This window comes from Emydura macquarii, unplaced genomic scaffold (assembly GCF_026122565.2).
Source record: "Emydura macquarii macquarii isolate MOO-44397 ecotype Brisbane River unplaced genomic scaffold, CSIRO-AGI_Emac_v2 contig_1253, whole genome shotgun sequence".
Taxonomy (NCBI): Eukaryota; Metazoa; Chordata; order Testudines; family Chelidae; genus Emydura; species Emydura macquarii.
This window is the reverse complement of record NW_027131390.1, coordinates 26,697,777-26,725,697: the sequence shown is the minus strand read 5'-3', so window position 1 is coordinate 26,725,697 and position 27,921 is coordinate 26,697,777. Positions and strand designations below refer to the sequence as shown.

The window sequence follows — 27,921 nt, the reverse complement described above, 5'->3', positions numbered from 1 at the left end:
TCTTCAACAAAGTTAGCCTCTTTTCAACTTGAAGTAGGACCCTGAGCATGTCACATTATCATTCAATTTCTTTTTTCAAATTTATACAACCTTTTCTTGCAAGATTTTTACTTTGTTGCTCGGTTATGAACACTTCACTGAGAATATCAGATACTCAATAATCCAAATTTGTGCTGTGATGGTTAGCTGTGACTGGCCAAAGATATAGCATTGTTTCTGTTTAACTCAGTCAGGAAAAAGCTGCTGAAGCTTTGAACCTCTCATGATAAGGGAGTAGTTTTGATAAACGTAGGAAACAGGATTAAATAAAATTTTAAAACTTTTCTAGGGAAGCACAGGAATCTTTGCTAGAAAAAATAGGCTACTGCATGATTTATTGGTTGGTTTTATTAGCTGGGGTAGGATTTTTAAAAGTGCTCATCATTGGCCTAATTTTACTCCCTTTGACTTCATTGGGAATAGTGTACACATTGGCTTTTAATAAACTCACCCTGGGTGAAGAGTTTAAATTTATTTTTCTATTGATACAGTCACACATAATAATTGCAGGTGCTTGCATGATCCTAGTTGTGAAGGTAATGGCCAAATTCTTGTCTAGCTTATTTAAGTGTCAGTGCTAGGATTCTGATGAAGAGTTTGGGAAGCCTATTCTCTGCTGGGTTGAGCACTGTCTGTCCCACACAAAAGATACTATCTCCATTTGAGCTCAAAGTTCACTTTCTGTGTGCATTTGTACAGGTGAAACTTGATTGCTCAAAAAGCAAACACAAAAAATTCACAAGCACAGCCAGGATGAATTCTTTTTTTAATAACTTTAAATATATGTGCGGAAAAATTTGTGTGAATTTGCCCAGCTCAACTATTTTCATTTGTAAGAGCCCACCAACTAATTTCAAATAAATTACAAAACAACATTTAAATATGTTTTTCAGCCACATATAATATACTGGCTAGTATGTCACAAGAGTCGTCCACCAAAGGGAACTTCAGAACTGTTAATATTCTGAGGATTAAAAACCTCACTATAACTGAGAGTTGATGCTGTTTCTCCTTTAGCAAGCTAAAAGTTATGCATGCGCTTAAATACCCTGAAGAATCAAGAACTAGATGCCGGCAGCCACAGTTTTATTACTCACTACTGACCCTACTAGATTTGAACTGCCAGCATGAAGATGAAAACATCCGTAACGTATCACTAATCCTCTGTGCCATCTGGTGTCCTGACACCTCAGTGGTATTTTTATTAAAATACAAGGATAATCTGTAACCTATTATACAGGTCTGTACATATAAATTGTCATGTCATAACAACAATTTCACTACATGCATTGTAAAGCTATTTTTCTCTTCAAAACTGACAATTAAAATTACTTTGATTAGAGCATACATTTTGTCTGTTTCTGACATCATCCAGATGATGGGAGGAAAAAAAGCCGGAAAGATGCTTATTTTAAAGTGTATTACGATATTCACTGATAACAACTAGCATAACCTCTTATTGTTTCTTGTGCTGAGATTTTACATTAGTAATTCCAGCAGCAGAATTTGAGTTAGTTAATTTTCATTTTGTTACTCCCCTAATTGTGACAGAATGCTCAGATTTGTATAAGTTATAAAGAGGTGTATGCCACAAAAAACATGTTCTATACATATCTTCAATAATTTCTTTATTGTCTGAAAATTTCCAAGTTACAGCAAAGCTGGCATTTTATAGCCTGCAGAGCTATAAATCATTTTTTAAATCATGATGATATTACTCAAAACAGATGTGAAAACATATGTTTGCCACGGCTGTATAAACTGCTTACTTGTCATACTTAATAAATGTTTATACTTTTCTTTAACTACATTCGTTCCTAATAATTTTGAAAATCTTTTCGCTGGTAAATATATTTTGCCGTGGTAAAGGCAGCATCAGTGTTTATACAAATGATATCTGTAGTATTTGCTGAGCAGTCCAACATATGTCACACTCGTCTATTATTGCCACACCCTTTTATGAGAAAACCATGATTTCATGGAGAGGTGTGACATGCCATTCTTAAATTTGTTGGTTCAAATTACTGTGTAACTTCTAAATCAGCTAATGTGCAGATGCACAAATTCTGCACTTGATTTTTCATGTTATATGGCAATGCACTGTCTGTGTGCAAGAACCTAACTTTTGGGAATAAAGTTTGTGTTAGGGATGAGATACTTGAAGGGAGGAATAGTATTGTGACGTTTACATGGGACGAGAGAAAGGTCTAACCTAGAAGGTTTAGGGGCTTTCACAGGCAGAGTGTTGATTCAGTCCATTATCCTGGGGGCAGCCCTTGGATCACTATAGCTAAGGTAAAACAGAATCCTCCATTCCAGGGAGATTTTTCCAGGAACTGTAAAATAAACATGGAGGCCAGTCACTATGCTAGTGAAGTAAATTTGGAATTATTTGGATATACAGTATTGCCAACACTCAATTTTATCCTGAGTCTCATGATATTTAGTAATTTTCATAAAGTTCCAGCTCCTGGAGTCATGGGATTACATAAGGGTTTTGACTTTTTATGCCTCATTATTTCCGAGAAAATGTGACCTGAGTGCACCATAAAGGCTGAAAAATGAAAAGGCAAATAAAAATAACCCCTCAACCCTTTTTTAAAAATCTCATAATTTTTTACCCAAACTCATGAATTTTGGGGGGCTTGATTCAAGATTTTTTAATGGTAGTTAAATGGTAGACTGTAGTGACCTGGAATGTGTGTTTGGGCCAATCTCTAAACAGCAATTTTATCCTAAATATCCTTCAAGCACTTACATTATTAGATATACATGTATAAACATGGGACAATTCCCTGAGCACTTAAAGTGGGTGAAACAAAGCAGCATTACATAAAAATGTAGGACAAGAAATGAAAATTACTATATAAATTGAAACTTCAGGGGAAGTTGGCTAGGACATTGGTGTTAATACCCCCATTCATGCAAAAATTTACAAGGTATGTTTAATGTCTACAAGAAGGTCAGGATTTGTATTTAAGTTCTTAAAATGAATTTTACATGGGTTTTGGTTTTTTGGATTGACTCTTTTGTAGTTCATTATGTAGTACATGATGTTCTCTGCCTTGAGTGATAGACAACTACTATCAGTCAAATATATAATTTGCATCTTGGAACCCCAGAGGGTTTTGCATTGGTTTGGCTGAAAAATGACTAAACATGTGGATCCAGTTGATCCAGAAATCGGCCTACTAAGACCACCTTCACAAGTGGTGCAGTGCAAGTGAAGATGGCGTGCAGAAGAGGAGTCCAGAAGTCGATGGGAGTTACGCAAGTTTTTTGCATAACTTGCAAAACTCCCATCAACTGCTGCCAAATCCTGGAGGTAAGTGTAGACAGGGTCTCAAATACTCATCTATCTTATTACTGCAATAAATCCAGTTTGTTATTTTAAGAAGGAAGTGAAGTGGATAACTTTACTCTTTAGCTCCTGGTGTTCATTTGTTCAACACTGCATATCCGATTGAAACTGTTAGGAGAAACATCAGGGGACAACAGGGAAGGACTTAAGCAAAAGAGCCTAGTAGGCAAATGAACTCAAGATATTTAGTGAACTCAACACGAGTTCTCATATGAACTCAACGGGGCCCATCATTGGGATCCTGGAGGAAGAACTGCAATGACTAGACAAACATCAGAAAATGGTGAGTAGGAGGAATGGGACAGTGACCACTTGAGACACAGATAAGTAAAGGTAAGAACATGCATTCTCTTCCCCAGAGTAGAAGAGACCAGGGATCTAAAGAACCTCTTCTTCATTAATCTGTTAAAGGAATGTGTTGGATTCTCCCCAGCTTAAGCGATTCTACATATGCCAAAATAGGAGAGTATATGTAGCCCCGAATTCTTTGTCCATAACTCCTCTTCAATATACCAAAAAATGTGTATGTGTTACAGACACACCATAACCCTAAATTGAGTAGATTCTGGTTAAATTTTGTGCATAGATTAAAATGAATTAACTCAAAAATAAATTAAGTTGTGTTTTCATTTATGGTAAAATTTTGGTATTTAAATTTGAATAAATAAATAAATTTAGTTTACTCCATCTCCCTTCCTTTGATAACTTACTTATCCTTCTTTTCTCTGTTCCCTCACTCTTGTTCTTCCCAAATCCTGTATCTTTCCCCCACACTTCACTTTTCAGTATTCATTTTCCTTCAGATCAGTTCATTCATCAGTTCCTTCAGGTCAGTTTCTTCTTCATTTCCTCCTTCCTCTTTCTACTATTTCTTTACTTTTATTGTTTTTCCCCCTCTGGTTCTTTTTGTATGTACTGCCAGAAGAACCACCCTTTCTTTCAATAGCTACTTTCTTCCATCGTGACTTTCCTCTTCCTTCTCTCTCCCTTTTCTTTCTGATCCACAGTTTCTCCCTCTTTTTCCACTGTGTGACCATAGGTATCATTCACACTTATCCATAAGACACACAGAGGATGTATTCCTGTACATTCTCTCTCTCTAATTCTCAACTGGGGCTGTAAAGCGAAGTAGAGTTGGACATCAGGTAAAGGAGGCAGCTACCCGGCCTTGCACCCCTCCTCTACAGGACAGAAACAGAAATGCCATAGCATTTCCCTCGCAGCCCGGTTCAGCTTTGAAAGGGTTGGGGCCAGCTCTGGAAGCCAGCAAGACATAAAGGAATTGGAGTGTGACTGGGAGGAAGGAGCAGGCATACTAGCGAAGACAGGGAGGAGCAGTAGAGCCTGCAGGAGAACAGTTGCTCATCAGTCATAAGACTGGACGCTGCAGAAGCCTCAGTTCTTCGTTTACATTAGCAGCAGGGAGACCTAGTTAACATTTCCCAACAATATTTAGGCAACATATTGCCTAAAAAGTATTCACAGAAATTAAATTCACATGCACAAGTATTAACACTGAAGGTGCTTCCACACCCACACAGTAAACGAACAGAAATGGTACCACGTAGCTAACCAAATATTTGCAGACAATTGTTTATAATCAATGAACAAAGTTTAAAAGATTTTTCAAATATTTCTCCAATAATGAATAAATACAAGGAAGTACAGATCTGATTGTTTATACTTCCTAAGCAGAAATACAGGCTAAATTCACTGGATGCCTTTTTCATTGCAAATTATGTATTCAGGTCCATAAACATAAAATGTTATGCCACTGGATATATTGAAATGTGAGCAGTGTGGGTGAAGTGCATTATTAATTGCCTTACACACTGAGTAAAAAAACAATAAAATGATTATACCTTTTTCCTTTTGGAGTTTTTTTAGATTGGTCCCACTATCTTGATCAATGAGTTCTCCTTCTCTGGTGTTGGTCAGAATAGCTAAATAAATCAGAGTGCACATGTTATGTAACACTGTCAGTAAAGAAAAAACAAAATACAGAACAAAAATATTAAATGAAATTTTTTTCTGCCAATATTCTAGCAATTTTGCATTCTTATATTGCGAATTCTCAAACAGTGGGCCATTTTTTGTTGTCTCGTCTACTAAATATCAAATTTTCCAAATTTAGAGCAAAGTATTAACAAACAGCAGAAGCAAATTTGCTTAAGTTGATTACACAAAGACACTATAACAGAACAAGAATTACCACTGAAATGAGTGCAATTTCCTACAAAATGCTCAAATTAACTAATTAGGAAAGTGCTTCCCAGAAATCATTTTGGGGAAAAAACGTATTTAATAGATGAGAGGATTTAAAGAATCAGTAATTATCCATAATCCAGCTATCTTAAGAAAGAAATACAGACAGATATATGCTTAGCAACCCAAATTGATGGATGGCAACTGAAAGACAATGCTTTATGCTGTTGAGAGAACAATTCTCCTGATCTGGAGTGACTTCAAATTCTATAATCAGTTAATTGTGGAAAAGGTAATGTTTTAATCAAATAAGAACAAAGAAAGTAAGCATTCTGAAACCACAAACTCCAATTTTCAAACTCCACTGATTTTCCAGGTTAAATAAAGAATTAAATAAAGAATTGCTAACAACTTTATGTTCATTTTTTTGACAGTGTTTACCTGGAAATAGCAGGAGTTAAAAAATACTTATATATACTTCTAAAACCAGTACAATATGGGCAAACAGTGCTATTTGACATAGAAAAATATTTTGGTGCAGCATAAATTTAAGTGCTACCTCAAAAAAATTTTTGGCAACGATACTGTATTTAATAATACCTTACACTGCAGAAGCACAGGGGATTTCCAAGTGTATTATTATTAATAATCATTTATATAACAATGGCAAACAAAGGCCACAGTCTAGATCAAGGCCCCATTGTATTGGGAGCAGTACAGACAATTGAAGAGACATCCCCTGTCCTGGAGAGTTTTATAAACATGAATTAATTAAGCCTCAACACCATGTAAAATGAGGAAATATTATCCTAATTTGCAAATAAGGAAACTGACGCACACAGGGATTAAGTGATTTGCCCAAGGTCAAAGAGGCTGCTTGTGGGAGAGCCCAATCTCCTGTGTCCCAGGCCTGTTTCATGCACAAGGCCGTACTTCATCTAAATAATGCACACACCCTGATGCCTATGGTGGAAATAAAAAAAAACCCCTATGATAATGGGAAAAAGTGGAGGGTTTCTTTTTATTTATATATAATATTATAGTCATGATATCATTTGCTATGTTTGAGATAAATACAACAAATGTACATTTAGGAAGAAATGTCATGAGACATGTATAAGCTATATCACAGCAGGGGCAATATACCATGACACTGAGTTGCTGTGTGCATGGTATGTAGTCTTCTGATTGGTCAGGCTCTCTGCAGTGATGAGCAAGCATGAGAAGAACAGGCAGCTTTATATCCTGTATTCTAATGCCTCTCTAATTTTTTTGAATGATAAATAACTACTTCCCAGAATCAGTTTCAAAACTAACTCTCAATTTTCCTTTAGTGAAGTATATCACAGAACACTTCTCAAATCCACAGAGTAATTGTCTGAGTAAGGTGAGGCTGGGAATAATAAAGTACCAACCAATTCTATCTGGTGTGTTGTCAAGTTGGGATGGAGAGCTGGACACACTACTGCTCTGATGTGAAGAAGCATGACTCCCAGGCCTCTGACTATCTTCCAGAGATGGAGCAGGAGAAGGGCTGTCTTGAATCCTCTCCTTAAAACAGAAAACAAAATGTCTGTTGAACTGAGCAGTTTGTTTTAATTTACTTTATGTATGCAGTGGTGTTGTAGCCGTGTTGGTTCCAGAATATGAGAGAGAAAAGATGGGTTAGATAATATCTTTTATTAGACACCTAGTCTCTCTCTCATCAGCAGGAGTTGGGCCAATAAAAGCTATTACTTCATCCACCTTGTCTTTTAATGTACTTTAGACTTATCAAATTAAGGTAGCTATAATACCAAATCTCCTTTCCTAAGTAAATTAATGCTGCTCTTTGTGAACTCACATTCAAAGAGCCATTACAGTCTTGTACACGTATAGTATCTGGGCACCTTGTGACCATTTAGGTATGACACCTTATTGTCATGACATAGCAGTTATTATGCTACTTGCTGACTTTTTTATTTTTTTTTTAAGCAATTCAGTTAACTTGGGAGTACTTTTTATTTTGTATCTTCATCTGTAAAAATACAAAAATGTACATTCCTCCTCAATACACTACTAATCAAATAACATACAGAAGAGACAAATTTCAAATACCAAATTAGATTAAATTGGCCATTTCAGATTCAAATCAATACTAATGCTAAACAATTGCAAATTCATAAAAATGATCATTGGCATATCTGAATAACTTTTATCAGTCCCTGCTAAAAGCATATCAGCCAGATTTCCAAACCTATGCATGCAAAAGTACACAAAATTTCTGTGTAAAGACAAAATGTGTCTCAAACTCTAAATATGTGCTCTGAAATTCACAGGAAGAATTAAAATAGCTTCAACACTGGTGTGCTACATCAGGACTTGGGGTTGACTTTCTGATGCAAATTTGTTGTCATCTGGTCAAGAAGTTCCCAAGATGCACACCCTTCCCCCCCAAAAAAAGAACTGCTTTTAATTTTCAAAGTGCTCTAAAATCCACATCTATATGGAGATTGTCTTGAAAATAAAGAGTTATAGTAAGACTAATTTAACATTGCACATCCTAGTTTTCAGAGGTTTAAGCTTAATAGATCAGGGAATCTACCAGCTCTTGGCAATGCTAACACTGCATTAACAACATTTTTTAGAAGTAAATTCTAACATAACATATACATGGGCACTTTAGCACACACAACTTTGAAAATCTGGGCCATAGTTCAAAAATACCTGATACTTGGGGCAGAGAAAAAGGAGTGAAACAATAAATGGCAAAATTTTTCAAAATTTTACCCAAAATGAAATTCTCCCATTCTGTCCACCCGTAATAATAATATTGTATATATTGTTTCTCTTCGAGCTTTCACAATTATAGCTGTAACACATATTTTCATCATTTGTCCCCTCCCACCCACTCCCACATCCCATAACCATAGAAAATCCACTGAAAAACACTTATTGTAGGCGGAGACTGTACTTTTCTGGTCATTTTTCTGTGGGGCCCCTTCCATGACGTGGACTACTTATAGCACACTCCAAAAAGGAGTTACTTATGGGAGAGTCCATGGCAGTCTGGTTGAAATCGAGCCATGCTACTAGGAAGGAGGAAGGGTAAGGGAGCTCCTGAACTTGTGAACTACCCTGGCTTTTGGCAGCTCCCCGATATCCATGAGTTTTGGGAGCTGAATTCTTTGCTTCTTCTGTGAGGACAAATTCCCCACCGCTTTACAGTATAATCTGGGGAAACTGAGGATAACCTTACAGCCTTCTATTCCTTCCCTGGTATATTCCCAAAGATTTTTCAGTGAAATGGTGTGATCTAGCCTCTTCTTACCATGTGCTGGAAAAAAGGAACTCAATAGTGACTGAACTTCCCCCTCCCCTCACCGAGGTTGGGGTAGAGAACATGACAAATCAATAAAATACCTTTAGGTGCAGATCCGTAGATTCTAAAAGTCTCTCTATTACAAATGATTAACTTAATAGTTTCTGTTCATTATCTACTGCTGTAACTCATCAATACCAATGGCAGTTTGGTTAGTGAGTTAAAAGTATTCTGTTACCCATTAAAACCCTATCTCCAAAATACACTCAATTTTATATTTAGGGACACATTGTAGCATGAATCACAGGAAATTTAGGAGCATCTCCTCTTAACAATAATGGGTAGTGTTTGTCTATTCTAGTCACACCAAACTGAAAATGTAGTCTTGAATGCGTTTTTAATAGGTTAGTTATTATACATTAAATAAAAACTGAGCCTCAGAATCATGTAACTGATGCATATCTATTACATAGCTGTTAATTCTCAATGGATATGTTTTCACTAATTATCTGTTATTTAATGAACATACAATAATGAATAAAACCTAGAGACATTTTTAATTGCAGTAGTTTTGGTATGCTAATTAAAAATGTTTATTAAGTTTTAATAGATATGAATCTATTATAGGGATGTCAAACCTCAGTAGCTTTTAAGTTTTGAAAAATCAACTGTTTTCAGCATGTAATATCCCACCACTCCAAACACTGCAGAAAATCAGTACAAAAAACGTCAATCCTATTGGCCTTAAAATGACCAGGCTTTCCCCCTCCATGCTCTGAAATACAACCTGTAAAGGACTTGGGAACTTGTGGCTGCTGATGAGTCTATGGGCCAGGAGGGAGGCCTTTATGTCCTGGATTCCTGTCTTGAAACTCTCTCTATTGTGTCACGTTAGAAGGCTTTCATCCACCTCCTAGAGATATCTTTACTATCCACACAATGAATTTTACAAACACACAGGCCTGATCTTGTAGGTTTTCTGTGCATGGACCTTCTATTAAATTAGTTCAAGTTGCAGCTTTATGATCAGGCCCCAGGTGAACACAATAGTGAGTAAAATTGCCTCCTTTTATTTGTTATGCCCTACTTGTCATTAGCCCGATACTGGGTACCTAAAAGGGGTCTACACTCATTTTAACTCAGAATGTGGAAATTATTAATTTGCCACAAAAAATGTCATTTAAATAAACAAAATTGTCTATAACAACCATGTGAACAGCCAGGGAAAGAGTCTGCCAACTGCTCTACAAAAGAGCTCTGAACAAAACAAATTAAGACACAGAAATTACATAAACAGCAGTATTTGCTATCCTTAAATGAAAAGTATTGGAATAATTCAGAAGTTGATGATTTCAAACAACAGCTCTCTCTCGGATAACTGCTTTTTCTCATTGTCTAGCCATCATCCTTTCCTTAAACCATTTCAAAATAATCCCAAACCAGGTCCTGACCATTCTACTATAAAAAGATGGGAGTCAGCTCCCTGCTCTTCCATGCATCAGAGCCCCAAACCCCCTACCTCAACTCCTTTACAGGGGGCTAGGTAAAAGAGGGGAGTTGGATCCCCACTGTATGAGATGTAGGAGCCTAAACTCCCTTTACTGCTCCCTTACGGGATCGATTCTTTTACATCCTTTTCCAATCCATTTAATCTGATATTAATATTGTATCCCTTCCATAATGAGTACCGGTACTGGACATCTGCCACACGTTTTCAAATACGAAGTTGCAACTTTATAATCTAATCCCTTATTCCACACCATGTGCTTCTACAGTTTCTGGGGGGAAGGTGAAAAAACCCACCCAACCTCAGCCAATCTGGGAGTCAAGGGAAAATTCCTTCCCAGCCCTGAACAAAAAGAGCAACTAGTATAATTCCTCCAGCAGGTCAGGAGGGAACTCGGTCCTTTTTGCCAAATTCATGGGTGAGTGCTGCCAGCCCAATGAAGGTAAAAGAGTGCCTCCACAGGGCTGCAGGGCATAAAAATACCATCCCCTGGCTTCTGGCCATCAGGAAGGACAGTGCAGTGATGTTCTCCTGATCTGGCCTTAACTGCTTCCTACCATTCTCTATAAACTTTCTTCTTCTTCCCACACATTGTAAGTAAGTCCTTAAAAGGGCAGTGCCACTTTTCTTCAAGCTAGTAGTAGAACAAAGATCTCCCAACTCCATGAAGATTGCAACGCTCTCATTATGTCCCACTATAAAGCAATCTACTTAAAATAATCTGCCTTACAACTCATACTATGTTGGATTTAAAATGCTCAGGTAGAAATAAATGTGTCAAATAATAATGTCATGCTTAATTACACAGTGAATAATTTTGTAAAAGAATTTGTTGATTATGTCATCTAACATCTTACTGCCTACAAGAATTTACATATACCAGGAAGATACAGTTTTCCTCTAGACAACAAAAGGGCTGGAATTTTCTCTACATCATATGTACTATATAGATGATAGAGTATTAACACCTGAGCCTAGATATTGATTGAGAAATGGTCTATTTCAAAGTGTTTGTTTGGAAATGTATGAGTTTCTCCTACCATAATGAATAGCAGGGAGCAGTTTCTTCCTTGCAAGTAAACAGATCCATTTTTCAGTCCTATAATCAGTATGCATCTATTTAGCTACTTAACAGCAATGTGCTCTGGTTCATTAGGTAGCTACTGTTGTGTCTCAGCCTAGTTAAAATTTCACAGCAAGTTAATCTATTTTATTACAAATGAGAACACAAGTGATAATGTCCTCACCATTTTCCAAACACAGGGTTAACAGTATTTGTAACAAATCAATGAGGGAATTTAAATGGGAAAATTGCAAATCTAAAATCTTAATTTTTTTTTACACATTCATGACTTCATTTTATGTAATTTATTAATTTTACAACCCTGTCACTGTTCATATATTTTATTTTTTCCTCTTAAAAATAGCTGTAGTTCCACTACAGTCCAGTCTGCTTCTGAAGAATTAAAACATGTCTGAAGATCTCATCTATTTATCTATCTATAATACCTACTCTATATATCTGATCTTTCTCTTCTCTTTACCGAGCTGTACCATAAATTCTCAGAAAAAACTTTTGCAGTATTAAATCGTTTTGAAGGAAAATATATTTCTGTCTTACTAAAGGACATTCTTGCGTCAGAAAATGTAGCTACAAAGCTTGACGTTGTTACTTTTAGTTATGATTTAGGTTAATGGAACTAAAGTCATCAACTCGTCCAATTATCAGGGACATCCTTGCTTTCACCTCAGTATCCCCCCCTTTGGCATCCCTTGTGAGGTGCTATTCACAAGGAATGTGAAGCACTAATGTAACAGTTACATTCAAAATAATCATATTATAAATGCATATGAACGGCTTACCCATTTTTGACATAATCATCTTAACTTTAGGGTTTTTAGGCCTTTTTATTTTTATTTATTTTCAGTTCCAATGTAGCTGCAATTACTCTTCCAAATGTTAATCTATTAATGAGCTCCTAAAGGATTTAATGGCATTTCATTGCTGACAAGTTGGTTTTGGACTGAATGCTGGATATTTTATTCATACATTTGTCTTGATATTTCATATTTAATTGATGTGCTCCTTCTGTACTCTACTGGGCTGTATAATGGCAAGACAGCTTGGAACTTAACAAACTTTGCTAATGAAAATGGAGGCAGGGGAAAATGTGGTGGGTTGTTGTTGGTTTTTTAAGTTCCAGATCAGTATTTGCCACTAATCAGAGAACAAACTTGGGAGCTGCTGAATTTACTGGAAGAACCATAATTCATAGATCCTTGAAGAATAACTTTTTTACTTACTTGTGCACTATCTCCAGTTAGAGTTTCTACAATATTACCCCTGCCTTCCTCAAGACCTACTTAACCATCACTCAGACTTTCAAAACAGTTACCATGAAATTCCCCCCAAACCTGCACAATCACCAGGTAAATGGGCTTTGTATGTCAAACCACACAGAGGATAAAGTTGCAAAACGTGTATGCAGGACATAGGACAACTCAAAAGCTCATTCTGTGGCTGTTATAAAAACTTCAGGACTGAAAGAGGGGGTCCAGCAACCACTTCCTAACCCTCAAACTTCTCTTCAAAAGTGTATATACAAGGCAGAGATATAAAAGTGGTGGAGAGTCAGCTTGGATGCCTGCTCCATTGCTACCTACCGTTTGTACAGATCAGCCAGAGTTTTTCTACTTTGAAGGCCTACCATTGCCTCTACATTCCTGAATTTCATCCAAAGTGAATAGAGAATATACAAACATTACTGTTTTAGTTACCAAATAATATAATTATCATCAGTTGATAAGAGCTAATAGTAGGATTCATATTTCTTTCCCAGTTGGACCTTGGTTTAGTATTATAATTATTTTAGTTTCCATGAAAAATAATGTTTAATACTTGTTCTAAAGTTTAGTCCTAAATTAATGCATTATAGCTGAAGGCAAAGCATGTGCATTCTACTTTTACAAGGCAGATAATAATTCAGGTTCAGTCAAAAGAAGAAATCATGCCAGATCAATGTACACCTGGACAGCATGCCAATCCCTTAGAGCAGTGTTTCTCAATTGGTGTTCCGTGGAACCCTGGGGTTCCGCGAGATGAATTTCAGGGTTCTGCGAAAAATTGAAATCGCGTGCCGCCGAAAACAGCTGAAATCGCGTGCCGCCGAAAACAACCGAAATCGCGTGCCGCCGAAAACAGCTGAAATCGCGTGCCGCCGAAAACAGCCGATACCGCGCCACCAAAAAGGGGAGATGTCCTGGATTTTTCAGCAGAGGGTATTGCATGGCCCCGCAGAAGTCAAAAAGAGTTCCGCAACCAAATTTAATTGAGAAACACTGCCTTAGAGAGATGATGGCTCAGGGGAAGACTTTGGGTAAGTAGACACCAGGCTCAAAACTTAGAAGAACCTGATCTGGGTGAGGGGAATAAGCAATGAGATCAGCAGACTCGGTATCTTCCTCTGGTCTCCAAAGCTAGAGCTGTGATGAGTGCAATTGCCACAAGATCTGGGGATCACATTTTAAATAAGGAAAAAGAATGACTGAGATGTGTGCTGGATACCTGCCAAAAAAGAGTCAGCTGGATCCTACTATCATCTGCTCTGACTCTTATCCCACATACATGTACACTGCAGTAATATTTTCAATTGTGTGCACCAAACATTTTAGCAGTATTCAACTAGTATTTATTTTCCCACTGAATTTAAGAAATCCAAAAAAACTCTTCTGCGTTTACTAATTTTTAATACCAGATGTTCACTTGCTAATTCCACCGCCTTGTGACTATTTCCTATTAATTCATTAATTGCCAGCTGCTCAGCCAAACAAAAAAAAAAAAAAAATCACAGCTAATCAGATGGTATTGGTAAACAGCCAAACAAGAGCTTCCCACTTTGGTGTTTCTTAAATTAGTAATCAGAAGGGAAAATATGGCAGCTTTCACCCATATATTACAAAGTTGCCTTTAAATTTGTTTATCAATATTGTCAATGTGCAGAAGTGTAAAATTGACTAATAATGGACAGGCTGTTGTGCAGGGGAATCATGATACATATCCCTGGTCCCTTGAATTCTGTCATGTCCGGTGCTGTAACTGAATGAAAAAAGGGCACTCCCAGGCCTAATGATGATATATCAATCTAAGTTATAGCTATATTAGTTATTACCTACAAATGCTAATAGCTGAGCCAATGCTAAAAAGATCTGAGCCAGAACTAAAGGCTAATATGTGCTTGGCCTAACAATATTCCCATGCTAGCTTTGGGGGAAAAAGCAACTGTGTTTGCAATGTATAATGTCTTTTCTACCCTCAGAATCAATGCAAGCATTCACTGGTTCCCCTTTATTTGGAAACATGCAGTTCCCAATGTTAATAAACAATACATACTTGATGTCTGGAGGAAAGTGTATGTCTAGTTAACAGGATGAGAGATAGAACAGTATATTAAATGCAACGAGGCTAAATAAGATTATAGAGATGTGGGTATCTCTAAACATTACAGTACCTTCATTGCAATGGATAGAAAGATACATGACTGCACATCCACTGCTTTCTTGCAATGGACTCAGCTGTTTAAATTAGCCAGGAAGAAAGACTTCTCAAATAACTTCCTCTGTCATATGATCTTTCCCTGACATTCCAGCAACAAGTTGTCAACAATGAATTAATGCTATAAGATGGTAAATTATAAAAATAAACTTGATCAAAAGTTATAATTTTTATAAATTGAGATTTAAAAAGTTGAACTTTATTCTGAATGTATTTCAAAATGCTGAGTGGGCATACAGAGGAAAAAGTAAAAGTAAACCTATCTTAAACCTTAAAATATATCTATATTGTTATATTTTGGGGAACTGGTTTTGAGAATCCTGAGTTTGGGAGATTTTTCTCTTGGTCATATAAAAATAAAATACTGGTATGAGAGTTGTACAGCACACAGAAAACAGCAACTCTCAGTGATAATTGCACAGCCCATCTTTGTTCTCATTAGGGACTTTCAAATTTATGTCATATGTCCTTTATATGTTTACATGTTAAATACACACACATATGTAGGAATGTGTGCATATGTGTATTTTATATTTATATTTATATAAATAATGTATGGAGGTGACAGAATCACCCAGCATTCCCCATTAGAAGACTCCAGTTTCAGTTGCTTATAACTTGGGCTACTTTAATCTTTTGGGTTGAAATTTTTCATGCCGGATATCTACCTGAAGATGGGTGAGTGAGTGAGTTAGTTTTGGGGGAGTGGTGTAGGTGGAAGAGAATTTCAGCTAAAACAGTTCAGTCATTTCTGAGAATGTTTTCCCATGTTAAAAAAATTCTTACAAGTGTTTTGCTGACAAGAAATACTACCTCTGTGTGTATTGTCACTAGACCACACTCCTTCCAAAACCTGGAGTTGAAACCAGTAGTCTTAAGTCTTTCCTTTCTGCCACTGTCAGCAAACAGAGAGTGGGGGTTAAAGGAATCAGAGGGTTGGAAGGAACAAGGAATAGGCGCAGAGAAAGAAAGGGACAAGAGCTGAATGGGCAGAAGCAGAGAATATGGCAGCAGGGAAGGGGACGAGGGCAGGAACAGAGGAGAGCGGAGGTGGGGGCAGGAGACAGGGAGAGGTTAGGGGCAGAACAGCATGGTCTATATTCACTAGAGCACACTCTTCTATAGAAACTGAAATTGCACCCATTATTCCTGAGTATAAACATTCTTTTGCTATCCTGTAAACAACTTTGAAACCGATGGCTTTTTTTACTCCATTCCGCTCTATGGAAGGTCTACATACAAGGCAGCAGACTTCTACTGCCACCAGTTAGTATGATGGCTCAAGCAACAGAGGACTGTGCAGAGGATCGAAAGATCCCAACCCTATTGATGACCAATGTGGGGTCAATCTGATTCCATATGATGGAATTTTTGTTTTGTCAATATTTAAGTGTTTTAAAATGTAGGAAAATACATTAAAACCCTACATGAAAAGAACAGTATGAAGGTTGTAAAATTAAGCAATCCAATGTTAGGAAATACTAGAATGAAGATCTCCCAAGCAAACTTCCTTCTGCCCCTTTTGTTTATGTGTTATGATTAAGGATACAGTTGTGACATGGAGGTTATGGATTCCGTGACTTTCCGGGACCTCTGTGACTTCTTCTGGGGCAGGGCTGGAGCATCTCTCAGTCCTGGGACTGCTGCTAAACACTTGAACCATGGGCAGTCCCTGGGCCACAGAGCAGCTGATCGACAGCCAGTCCCAGGGCCACAGCCACCCAACAGCTGACCAGAGGCTCCCAGCTTACCGGAACAGTGGCCCAGGTTGGGTCAGCCCCCGCTGGGGCTGGAGTAGCAGCTGATAGCCCCCACTGCAGGAGCAGCGGCAGGGCTGGAGCAGATGTGAGCCCCAGCAGTTCTTTTTGTCCCCCCGCTCCCACAAGGTATTTTTAGTCATGGGCTTCCCTAAATTTTTGTTTATTGCTCGCAACCTGTCCCTGACTTTTCCTAAAAATACCCCTGACGGAATCTTAATCTTAATTATGATACAGTCTTTAATTACATGTTCACAGTACCCTTCTGGCCTTAAAATGCATTAATCAATTTCTGGATAAGCAGGCTCCTAGTTTACCTAGTGGTGTAGGAGGAAAAATAGTTCCTGTGATGATGTTTTTAGATTTAGGACCAGGTTCCCTCCCCTTGTTCTGGCTTCTTTTTGCTGTGTAAGAAAAGGAGCAGAATCTGGCTGCAGCTGCCCTCTGAAAATTGTCACTCAAATGGTGTGAATCCAGTGGAGCTCAATCCTACATCTCACACCCAAACATCCATCCTAGAGTAAAGTATGTGTCAGGAGTCGATGGGCCACAGTTCTGCTCTGCCAACATAGCCACGTGAGCATGTTGCTCTAGGGACCATAGCCAACTGGAGTAAGTAAATTGCTCTAACTTATAGTAGCAATAGCAATGGAATAGCTGGTGCTTGAGAAAAAGAGAGTGACAATTGGCTCTATGATGGGCTTTACCCAGTTATCCTGTGCTCAGTGGGTCTTGGTACAGGAAAGCATTGGATGCTTACAGTTAATTTTTTTAGCCTATCTGAGCTTGGGTTGGATAAATTGGGGGTTGAAGTCCTACTCTGGTTTGGTGACATCATTGGAGGCATCCAGACCTCATTGCTGAATATAGGTAGAGGGCACCCAGCAGGCCTGATTCCACCCATGGGAATGATTAGGATGAAGACTCTGAACTGGTTAAAGGTTCAAAATCTGTTATCAATAAGGGTTGGAAATCGTTAACTCAGACCTTGCTCACTCCTTTGTGTGACATCCAATCAGTGGCACTTGGCATCTTTAACAAAGCTGTGTGGCCTCCCTGTGAGGCCAACACCAAGGGGCCAACGCATGCCACCTGGTGGGCAGGCATGGGTACCACGCCACTTCCAAAAAGGAAGTACAGGGGCGGGACAGGAAGTATGAAAGCCAGGCCCTGTAACTCAATTTGGGGAAAGCTGTTGAAGGAGAAGGAGGTCTCTCCCTCAGGGCTAGGACCTGAACTCAACCCCAACCCTCTAAAAGGGCCACCCAAGCTACCCATCGGATGGAGCTTAGAAGGCCCTGTGACTGGGTAGAGCTGCCTGTGGCCAGGCACTGGGAAGAGTGGCCAGCTGCTAGCGATTTGGAGGAGCTGCTGCCGCCAGCAACCTGCTGGAGCAACCTGCCTTGAATGCTCTGTAGGAGCTGCCTGCCGCTTATGACCTGCTGGAGCTGTCTGCCCCAAATGATTTGGAGGAGCTGCTGGACGCTAGTGACCCCGAGGGCCTGCCCCTCGCCATCTACCTCAAGGAGCTGGACTATGCCATGGGCTACGGGTACCTGGGTGCAGGGGCAGAAGAAGTGGCCCAAGGATAGCCGGCCTCGGTCTGGCTCTGCCCATGCTGGGCCACTAGTCAGTGTGTTTCAGCAGGAGCCCCACTGACGGGATGTTCTGCCACTGTTAGGGCCCTGGGCTGGGACACAGTGGAGTTGGGTGGGCCTGCGTCCCGCTCCCCTCTGGCCACCCCAACCCTGAGGTGACTGCCCCTCAGTCTGCTAAGCCTCAATAGGCTGTAGTCGGTTGCTCTATTTTGTTTGCCTCACCTAGCCTGAGGCCCTGGGCCTTAGACTGAGGGCCTGGGAGTATAGACTGTCTTGGCCTGCACCCGCCCTGTTGGAAGGGCCAAGCACACTGACTGTGTAGAGAAGTGGTGTGGCCTCCCTCTGAGGCCAACACCCTGGTCCAACCCCAAACTATTACAGCATCCATTAATATATTGTGAAGGCTCAGCTCCTTTGGACCCAATATCATTTTAATGGACCTGAAAAGATTTAGCCATGTTTTAAGCATTCTATTTAACATGTATTCTCAGTATAAACCTTAATGACTCCTTTATGTGTACTGTGTGCTGTGCATGCATATTAATAGTCCTATATATTTCCATATTATACTTCCATATTATGTTACAGGCACACCAAAACAGCATTAGATCACAGCATGCTATTCTATTTATTTCGTACTCTTGTAACTTACCTGAACAGAAACTTCTGAAATTTTTTAGCCAAGTTTCAGTTGGAGTAATTTTTTACAGCTGAGCTGTAAATCCCTGAAAGTAGGGATTTATAATGGAAGACACTGACAGACCCTTAAGTATAGCAGCGTTAGCAGGTGCCACTGTAATCACATTAGATTATATTATAGATGGCAAAGAAGGGTTTGTGAGTCTGGCCATTGTGACTGCCTAATTTATAGTGTTCCTGTCAAGAAGAAATCAAATTTCATAGTTATGACATTTCTTTCTGGAGCGCTAAATGTTAACTTTGCTGATCATGCATATTTTGGTAGGACAGCTTATTTCTAAATGGCAAATGTGATATAAAAAGCATGATGACTTCATTCAAATCCTTTTTAAAGCAGCCCATTCGCACATTAATAGGAAATAGGCTAAATGGTATCTTAGACATCTAATTATGGAATTAGGTAAATAGTATATTCAATTCAGTTTTACATTTTAAGTAGCCCCATCATGTCATAATTACGATATGTATAAAACATGGTTGGTTTTATGCACTCATATTACATGGTTTTAAATAGTATTAGGCTGGTGTGCTATACCAACAGAATAATTAATAATGACAAAAATAATACTTTGCTCATATATAGTTAATTTCATCTGAGAATCTCATTGCACTTTACAATCATTCAGAGCCAGACTGTGGTGCATGAGAGTAGAACAGAACACAGGGGAGTCTTTCATCTTCCTTTGAACACTTACACAAGGGGCACCCCCAGTCTTAGTCCTTGTGCAGTCAGAACACAAAGGGGAGAAAGGCATCACTAAACACCCCCAAGTGGAACAACACAGCAATGGATGTATGCTATATCGTTTGAAAGGTCGTGGCAGTGGCCACTCCTGTTGCATATTCTGGTACCACAGACAGAATAATTCTGGCTAGAATGCCTCCAGAACCTACTGCTGCTGAAGAGGTATTATACACCCCCCAAACTCAGGTTGTAACAATAAAGTACAATGGAGTCCTAATTGATTTATCTTCACAAGATTCCTATGTGGTAAGGGAAACTGTATGCCAGCTTCTTCTTTTATAAAATGGGATAACATTGAGAGGTTTGATTCAGGAAGTTAGTAGTAGAGCCAGGAATAAAAATCAGAACTCCTGATTCCCAGAATGGTAGCATTTAACACCTACTTTGTAGAGATGAAAATGACTACACAACAGGCAAAGCAACAGAAATTAGGCCCTTATATTCCTAACATTTAAATTAATATTTTTAAAACACACACACACACACACGTAAAAACAGACAAAAATGGGAATATAATTACTCCATAATAGTGCTACAATTCTAAAAAATTTTATTTTTAAAAATTCCTAGAGAAACACAAATGCTGAAATTAAAACTGACAAAAGCTCTCTATTTTTTGCTCAAATAAAAAGGTGATAACTGCAATGTGGAAGTTTTTGTAAAATTTCAGAAAAATTGCTTTTATTTGCTCTTCCAGATAATCAGTCAGTCTTGTTCCCTCACATACCCATTTCTACTCCTTCCTGTGAGAATGTATTCCTGTCTCTTAACGTATTTTTAATCCATAACCGGACTTTATTCTTTCAATGTGGTTACCAAATTTTCCTAATAGCCTACTTGCAAGAGTCTTTATCAAAAGTCTTTGAAAGTCTAAGTACATTTTATCCATCATTTAAAAAAGCAGGAGTACTTATCACATATTATACTCATTAAAGTCCTTTTAATGATTTTCTGAACTATTTCTGGGATACTGAAGTAAGGCTCACTGCACTAGAATTCCTGAGATCACCTGTAGCACTTTCCTTTAAGTACAAAATGAAAGTATGTTTTTAAACTACATTTTAAAATACATTATATAAAATATAAAAAATATTTTATAAAATATATTTAATTATATATATAATGTATAATTATTAGGTGCAACACTGGCTACCATCCCAACCTCTGGTCCATGTTAGTATTTGTTTTTAATGGTATTACATACTTGTATCGGTAGCAGAGCTGCTTTTCTCTTTATTTGCTTAGTTATTATTGTTATTGATATTTATTTGTACTGCAATAGCACCTAGAGATTCCCACCAGTAACCTGAACCCAGTGTGCTAGCTGCTGTACAAACACACAGCTGCTCACTTATGTTCCTAAGGAATCAGTATAATGCCACTGAGAGTATTTTTATCCATAAATAATCAGCTTTCTAAATCAAATATTGAACTCACCTTTATAACAGAGGCCCCTGCTCTGGAAAGAGGACTGTGCATCTGGGCTGCAGCAGCCATGTTAGCTATAGTATTGAGGTGGTTCATCTGATTCATTGCCATTGCAACTGAAGCAGGAGGTAGGCTGACTGGGAGGAGAGGATGGGGCATCATCATAAATGGCAGATCTATCCCTAAAAAAGATGGTGGGTATGATGGTTTGTTAGTCTCTCATTTCATAATCCAACACTTTACTTGAAGATCATGGGTATCATACTACAGAACGAGTAATGAGTCTCAATCACCATTAGAAGTTTGAAACTTAATATAACTAATATGACAAACAGGCAATACTAACAAATCATATACACCACAGTCTGCAAGCTCAATGACCTCTTTCATCAGCAATGTAAAAATCCATGGGACATGCAGACATTGTACAAATATATTCAAACAAATCAAGAAGAATGTTAATTAATACAGTCTATTCTGTCATCAGTATACACTTACCACCTATTAACATTACTGAGTATGACACATATGCAGCAATTTGAGACTAGATTTTGAGATGTTATTGAACATGATTATTCTGATAAGGGTTGAATACAAAATGGTAGCTAAATTTATGAATTGAGATGTTCAGTGTTCCAGTTTAAGATTAAAATAAACAAATTTCCCGATAAGGAAATTTACACTGAGGCCATTTCACACTGCTATGACAGTATAAAGGGGACTTGAAGAAGGAGTGAATTACATGTATGTCCACCTTAAGGCTAGCTGACAATACCAGAGTGGTGTAATGTAGTCTTAGCGTAAATGAGAATCAGATTCCAATACCGTATGTTCCCTTTACATGTGTATATATACTTCATCACCTGTTTTACAATAGACCAGGAGTTTTCACTTAGGTGGCACAAACAGACTAAACAACTGAGAGTTTTTAACTGCTTTGACTTTGAGTAAGATCTAATTCTTAAGAGTTCTCAGAAGAGACTACTTGATTCCATTTACCTATGGGCATTTCCTGATTTTCTCAACACAAATAGGACCAATTCTACCACTACACAAAATCAAAATGGCTCAATAATTTCTGCAAAGAGTATTTAGACAGATTAGAAATGGTCATCAATGATCTCTGGCAAAATATGAAAATGACAATTGTATAGCCTGTCATAATTGTAAACTATGTGCCTATCTATCTTAGATATTACTCTGAGTTTATTACCATGGTTCTATCTTAATCATTTCCTATAACAGAGTAAATCATTGTTTTTCTACATTATATTCCTACCATATGAGTGCCGTGAGCTGCTTGCTTACATAATTTCTTTCATTCAAAATATAATTTCTTGGTCAACCAGACACCAAAAACATCCCACAAAGGGCAGAATCTTCTGTATACTGAACACTCTTACTATCCCTGGTCAGTCATCAGCCAAACACTATTATATCCATTCACTGTGGAGTGTTATGCTTCACATTAATTTGTTTATGAGATGGCCCATGCCATTGTTAATCAGAATGGTAACAAGACAGAGTCCATGGACATCTCCCTTTACTTCAAACCATACTGACAATCCCCTTTGGCGCTTATATACATAAGCTTTTGTTCCCTCGTACATCTCCCTTAGCAGCCTGATAATCTTTCCTCATACTCCATAGAGTTCCAGAACTCCCAGACACCATCTGTCCACACTGAGTTGTATGTCTACTTAAAGTCCAATTGACATGCAAACTAAATGCAAACTACAAACAGAATATAACAGCACATCACCAGTTTTAAGACACAATCCGTCAAGCATTTCAGAGGACTATAAAGGAAATACATCTTACACTTGCAAATCATCAGACATAATGTCTGATAGTCAATAAACCTTTTAATAGCCTTTAGATAACTACTTAGAATAAAAAATACTGAAAAATATCTTGAAAGATTACCAAAACAGGGAAGAACACTATAGCCTCATATGTAAAACATGTGCAGACACTGAATTATGTAAGTCTGCATATTTCCCAGATAAGGAACATAAAATGAAAGAATCATCTACAGTACATAAGAGTCCTACAATATTCTCCATTTAATCAGATGCCAGAACCTAACTGTGTGTGAAAGGGAATGAGCATCTATTGTAAGAAACATTTAAATGGTCTAGACTTTTCCACCAAATTCAGTGATGCTACATAGATAGCAATGATGGTATTTGTTCCTAAAATATAAGATGTTTCTGACGAACAAGACATTTCATACACTTGTGAAAAGTAACTCCTTGAAATCAATTTATAAAAAAGTCTCAGAACAAAGAAATACACATGAACAATGGAGGATTTGTCTAACTTTATCAGTGTTTTCATTTCTTCATCCTACTTTTAGTAATCTTTTTAGCAACAGTTATCATGTCCCTCCTGTTCCTTTAACCAGTGCTTAATTTGTGCCAGGGCTGAGTCCTGGCCCCTCTAGGTTTGGCAGTTCATAGCCCCAGCACCTCTGGTGCTTGCTGCATCAGTTTTGAATGTAAAAAAATTTCTTGAGCCCTGGTACCTTTCATTACAAAGCAAGCACTGCCTTTAACACTTATTCTATTTTTATTTTGGCCTGGACAATAAATTCTTCCATACACTACAAAAACTTTGGGACCAAATTTTTTGCTGGATTAACTCCATCAACCTCAGTAAAGTTATGGCAGCAGAGAACTTGGTCCTTTTAGACTCCAGGATTTGGAGAGGATTTGTACAGTATCTAATCCAGGAAATTTGAGATTTAGGAAAAAGAGCAAAATTACTCACCACCATTTGAATACTCATTTAACAAAATGAATGCTAATTGCCTTTTATATAAATGCCTTCATCTAGAAAACTTGCTACTGTTTGTGATTCAGAGCTCTTACTAGATAATTAATTAAAGATAATTTCAGGAAAACTTTCAATGATTTGAAAACTATGAAACTAAGATATATAAAAGTATACTGATTGTATGAAATAACACTAGCTCTATATTTTTTTAAGAAGTTAAGAGTCAGCAATAAAAGAGCCATTCAATTCATTAGAATTATTATGATAGCATCTAAACAGTGAATTAATCTTGAAGTGGTATTTATAACTTGGTTGTTTATTTCACACTCTGGTATATCTACACTAACATTAAGTCAAATCATTAGCTGCCCTGTGACACAGTATAAATGCAGAAGACTTAGTTAGGCAGGCTTAACGGCAAACCTCACTAACTGGAGTGTGTAAATGATAAGTATGGGAGTAGTAGGGCCACATATGCCATGTGCACTCCCTATGTTGGGAAGAGAAGGAACTCAGATGTCTGCTGATTACCACTTCCCCCCTCAAGCAGTAGAGTGTGATGGTTCTAACAGTCTGGGCTCTGATTTCTCCCAGCTGCTCCTGCTGCCACTGGATGATTATATCAGACTGGGTATATCAGACAGGGTTATATCAGACTGACTGACAGGCTCTCTCCTGCAGAAGTAGGGAAGGAAGGAGTTGTTTCTACCCACTGCTGCCATTTTGGCTTTGGTTCCAGCCCCATCCTTTCCCACCTTTATACGATATGCTGGATCTCTTAGGATGCTGTGGACTGTGATGATTTCCAAATTTTATTTAGTGTCTGGAAGAGATTTTTCCCATTTGGCAAAATTGGCAAATGACTGTGTGGGTTTTTTCACTTTCCAATCAGCATCCCGGAGCTCCATTTTAGGGATTTACATGACCTTTGTCGCATGTTTGGTGTAGCCCAAGCGTTGTCCTCATATCCAACCTCAGGTTTGTAGAAACCAGGGCCATTCTGCAATGGAATGGCTCTGCCAGCTTGTTCAGGGACTGGTTTCCCATTGGTTAATAGTTTTAAAGTTGCAGCCTCAGCATTTACGTATGTGTGTCTTACTGCTTTTGTGTCCACATCAGTCGCCTCTAAACTCAGTTCTTCTATTACACGTGTGTAAATTCATCTAGGACATTTATTTATTTTATTTTATTTATTAGTTACCAACTTCTTGTATATCTTTCCTTCTTTACAGACAAACAGTACAAGACTGAAGGTATCTGAATCTTAGAGTGTTTTCTTACTATTTATAAGACAGCATACGTACTGTTGGTGAGCAAGTGATTTTGCTGGAGAGGACTGAGGGGATGTGCACTTCCAAGGCTGGATTGCCCTGATAGCGTGGCATGACCAACACCATGCTGTGATCCTGTTGTAATAGGAGATTGAAGTTTCTCTTTATCCCAGGAGGATTCACTCCCACCTGAAAAACAATGTACAACGATACTGTCAACACCATATTCTTCTCTTGAAGAGATTTTGCTGGCTTCACTGCAAATTGTTTAATTATCCTAAATTACTCAATGTTTGTTTTCAAATATCAGCATTAGAGTACTCAGCACCAAAAAGGCATCTGGATGCTGTACCTGAAATAAGTGAATAAATTAAGAATTCTAAACCAAGCCAAATAACCTAGCTAGAATACCATGAACCCCTTCTGGAAACACAGAAAGCTAGATGTTTAAGGATAAAATGACCCAAGAAGGAAGGACTCCTTTTCAAGAGCAGTTACTAAATAAAAAAAATTAGTAGTAGTACTAATATAGCAATAGGTGGGGAAACGTGTGCAGAGAATTTAAGTTATTTGCCTAGGGCCACAGAAGGGGTCAATTTTAGCATCAAGATTGAATTTAGTAGCTCCTGGATCCCAATCCTGTGCTCAGAGAACCAGATCAGGCCCTTCTTAAATGCTAAATTCTAAATATAATTGAGACATTCAGAGACTGAGCTTGTAGTAGTCCGTTTTGAGGCATTCAGATGTAGCATTCAAGTGTAAATTGTGTTCACAGTAATTGATGTCTGAGAGAAAGCAAAGTATGTCAGATTAAACAACGTAATTCTAACCTATTTGTTCTTTTAGAGAGGTCTTATTTGTATTGCTTTTATGGCAATTCCTATGTGGCAGTTATGCACGTGAATAATCGCATGCTCCTCTTATTAAATCCCGGTAAGGTACAGTGTGGTATGAATTTTGCAATGTGTCTGATCCACAAAAAAAAGCCTTTATAAAAGTTGAACATTTCAGGGACACAAAGAGGACAAAAGGCTAACGTAGGTACATTCCTTTTCCTTCCATCATGGATGTTTTAGATTAGATTAAAGATTGATAAGAAAATGTGTATGTGCAGTATTGTTATTGTCCAGAATTTATTAACTTGAATTCCAATTAGAATCAGTAATACACTGTTGTGATGCAATGGACAGATGCAGCAGGAAAAAATGTATTTTAATTGAAGATGAGAGTAACCGCACAGAAACATTAAACATTCTTTATGGTAACACTCAGCTAATAAACATGATTAATACTACCAAATGCAAAAGACTGAAAGATCAATGATTGAGCAAAATGGAAATCACTCCATCATTTTAATACTATGTCCAAGCCATGAATTACCTTACCATTACAGATTTGTAATTTGTAAAATGATGAGCAACGCCTTGACAAAGAAAGATACATTTATATAGCACTAAATTATACCATATGATATAATATAATATGGCATAATTACAGCAGTGCTCAGTGGCACTGCTATTGTTAAGATTGTATCAGCATTTGAATTACCAATTGAATTGTTGTTGAACTGAAACTTCAGTTATTTTACATGGGACTATTATGAAAAGACATTAATCTTTAATAAAATATTCCTCAAGTTAAACAAGTGAGGAAAAATGATTTTCTAAGAAAAAACTTTTAAAGAACTGATTTACTAAATGATTTCTATCATTTTCCAGATGCTTTTTCAATAAATTTTAGTTCGATGTTTCAATTTTTTTAAAAGCATTATTGTTCAAAGTGCACGTTGTATGTAACTAAGTGACCTAAACTTTCACTGCCACCTAAATGTTTAAAAATAGATTTTCAAAATGATGTAAAGAACATACACAGACATGTTTGTGAGGTATTAATTTATCAAGTAGAAATATCACAACTTTTATTGTGAAAAATAAATTTTATTTATTATTCTCAACTGTGCCATAAACTTTTATTTTACAAAGCAGAAGGCCTAATCCTATAAACATTAACAAAGCAGCTTGATTTTACACATGATTAGCCCCAATACGACTACCCGTGTGCATAAGGGTTTGCTAATCGGGAGCCCAGAAATTTGTGTGTCTTTTTCTTTGTGAAGTTAGAGCTATCGACTTCAATGGAGATCTGCCCATTTTAACAGATTGAGGATCTGGCCCACTGCCTTAAAATGTAAACTGATTGATAAGGAAGTTTGTCACAGTGATTTTTCAAAAAGAGGAAAAATCACAGTCCTTGCCTAAAAGCATACCCTACCAGCTGTGCTCTCTTCCCTCATAGCCTACCAGTGGGCCAGAGCGCCAACCTCAATTACCTACCTGTAACAGTTTTTCCTTCCTCCAATACTGAACCACAGGCCCAGGTTCCAATAAAATCTTTTTCCCCTGCACATTCCATTCAGTACCACCAGGATAAACTGGTTTATCCATTTATAAACCATTTATCCCTTATTCCATTAGCCATTGCAAGTTTTCTCCACCAACACCTACTTCTCCCTGCTGAGAAAGATGTCTATAAAACACTCAAAGATGCATGGTAAGTGAAATTTATCATATAGGCTAAAATTTACACAGATCTCACCACAACCTGCTGTGTGACACACAGTTTCCATAATTAAGCTATATGGTGAGTAATTCATTGAAAGAGGAAAGTATTATTAATAACG

The 27,921-nt window shown here is 37.7% G+C and overlaps 1 protein-coding gene across 1 annotated transcript in view; it reads right to left on the bottom strand.

Annotated features, from left to right (window-relative positions):
- Nucleotides 1–27,921, bottom strand: part of DACH2 (dachshund family transcription factor 2) — a 479,250-nt gene that overhangs the window by 79,978 nt on the left and 371,351 nt on the right. Inside the window, exons 5-8 of the mRNA XM_067548387.1 lie at nt 25,275–25,430; nt 21,202–21,374; nt 7,021–7,156; nt 5,263–5,343 (exon numbers count right to left, since the gene is read on the bottom strand). Of these exons, the coding sequence (XP_067404488.1) occupies nt 5,263–5,343; nt 7,021–7,156; nt 21,202–21,374; nt 25,275–25,430 (546 nt within the window). The remainder of the gene's footprint in view (nt 1–5,262; nt 5,344–7,020; nt 7,157–21,201; nt 21,375–25,274; nt 25,431–27,921) is intronic.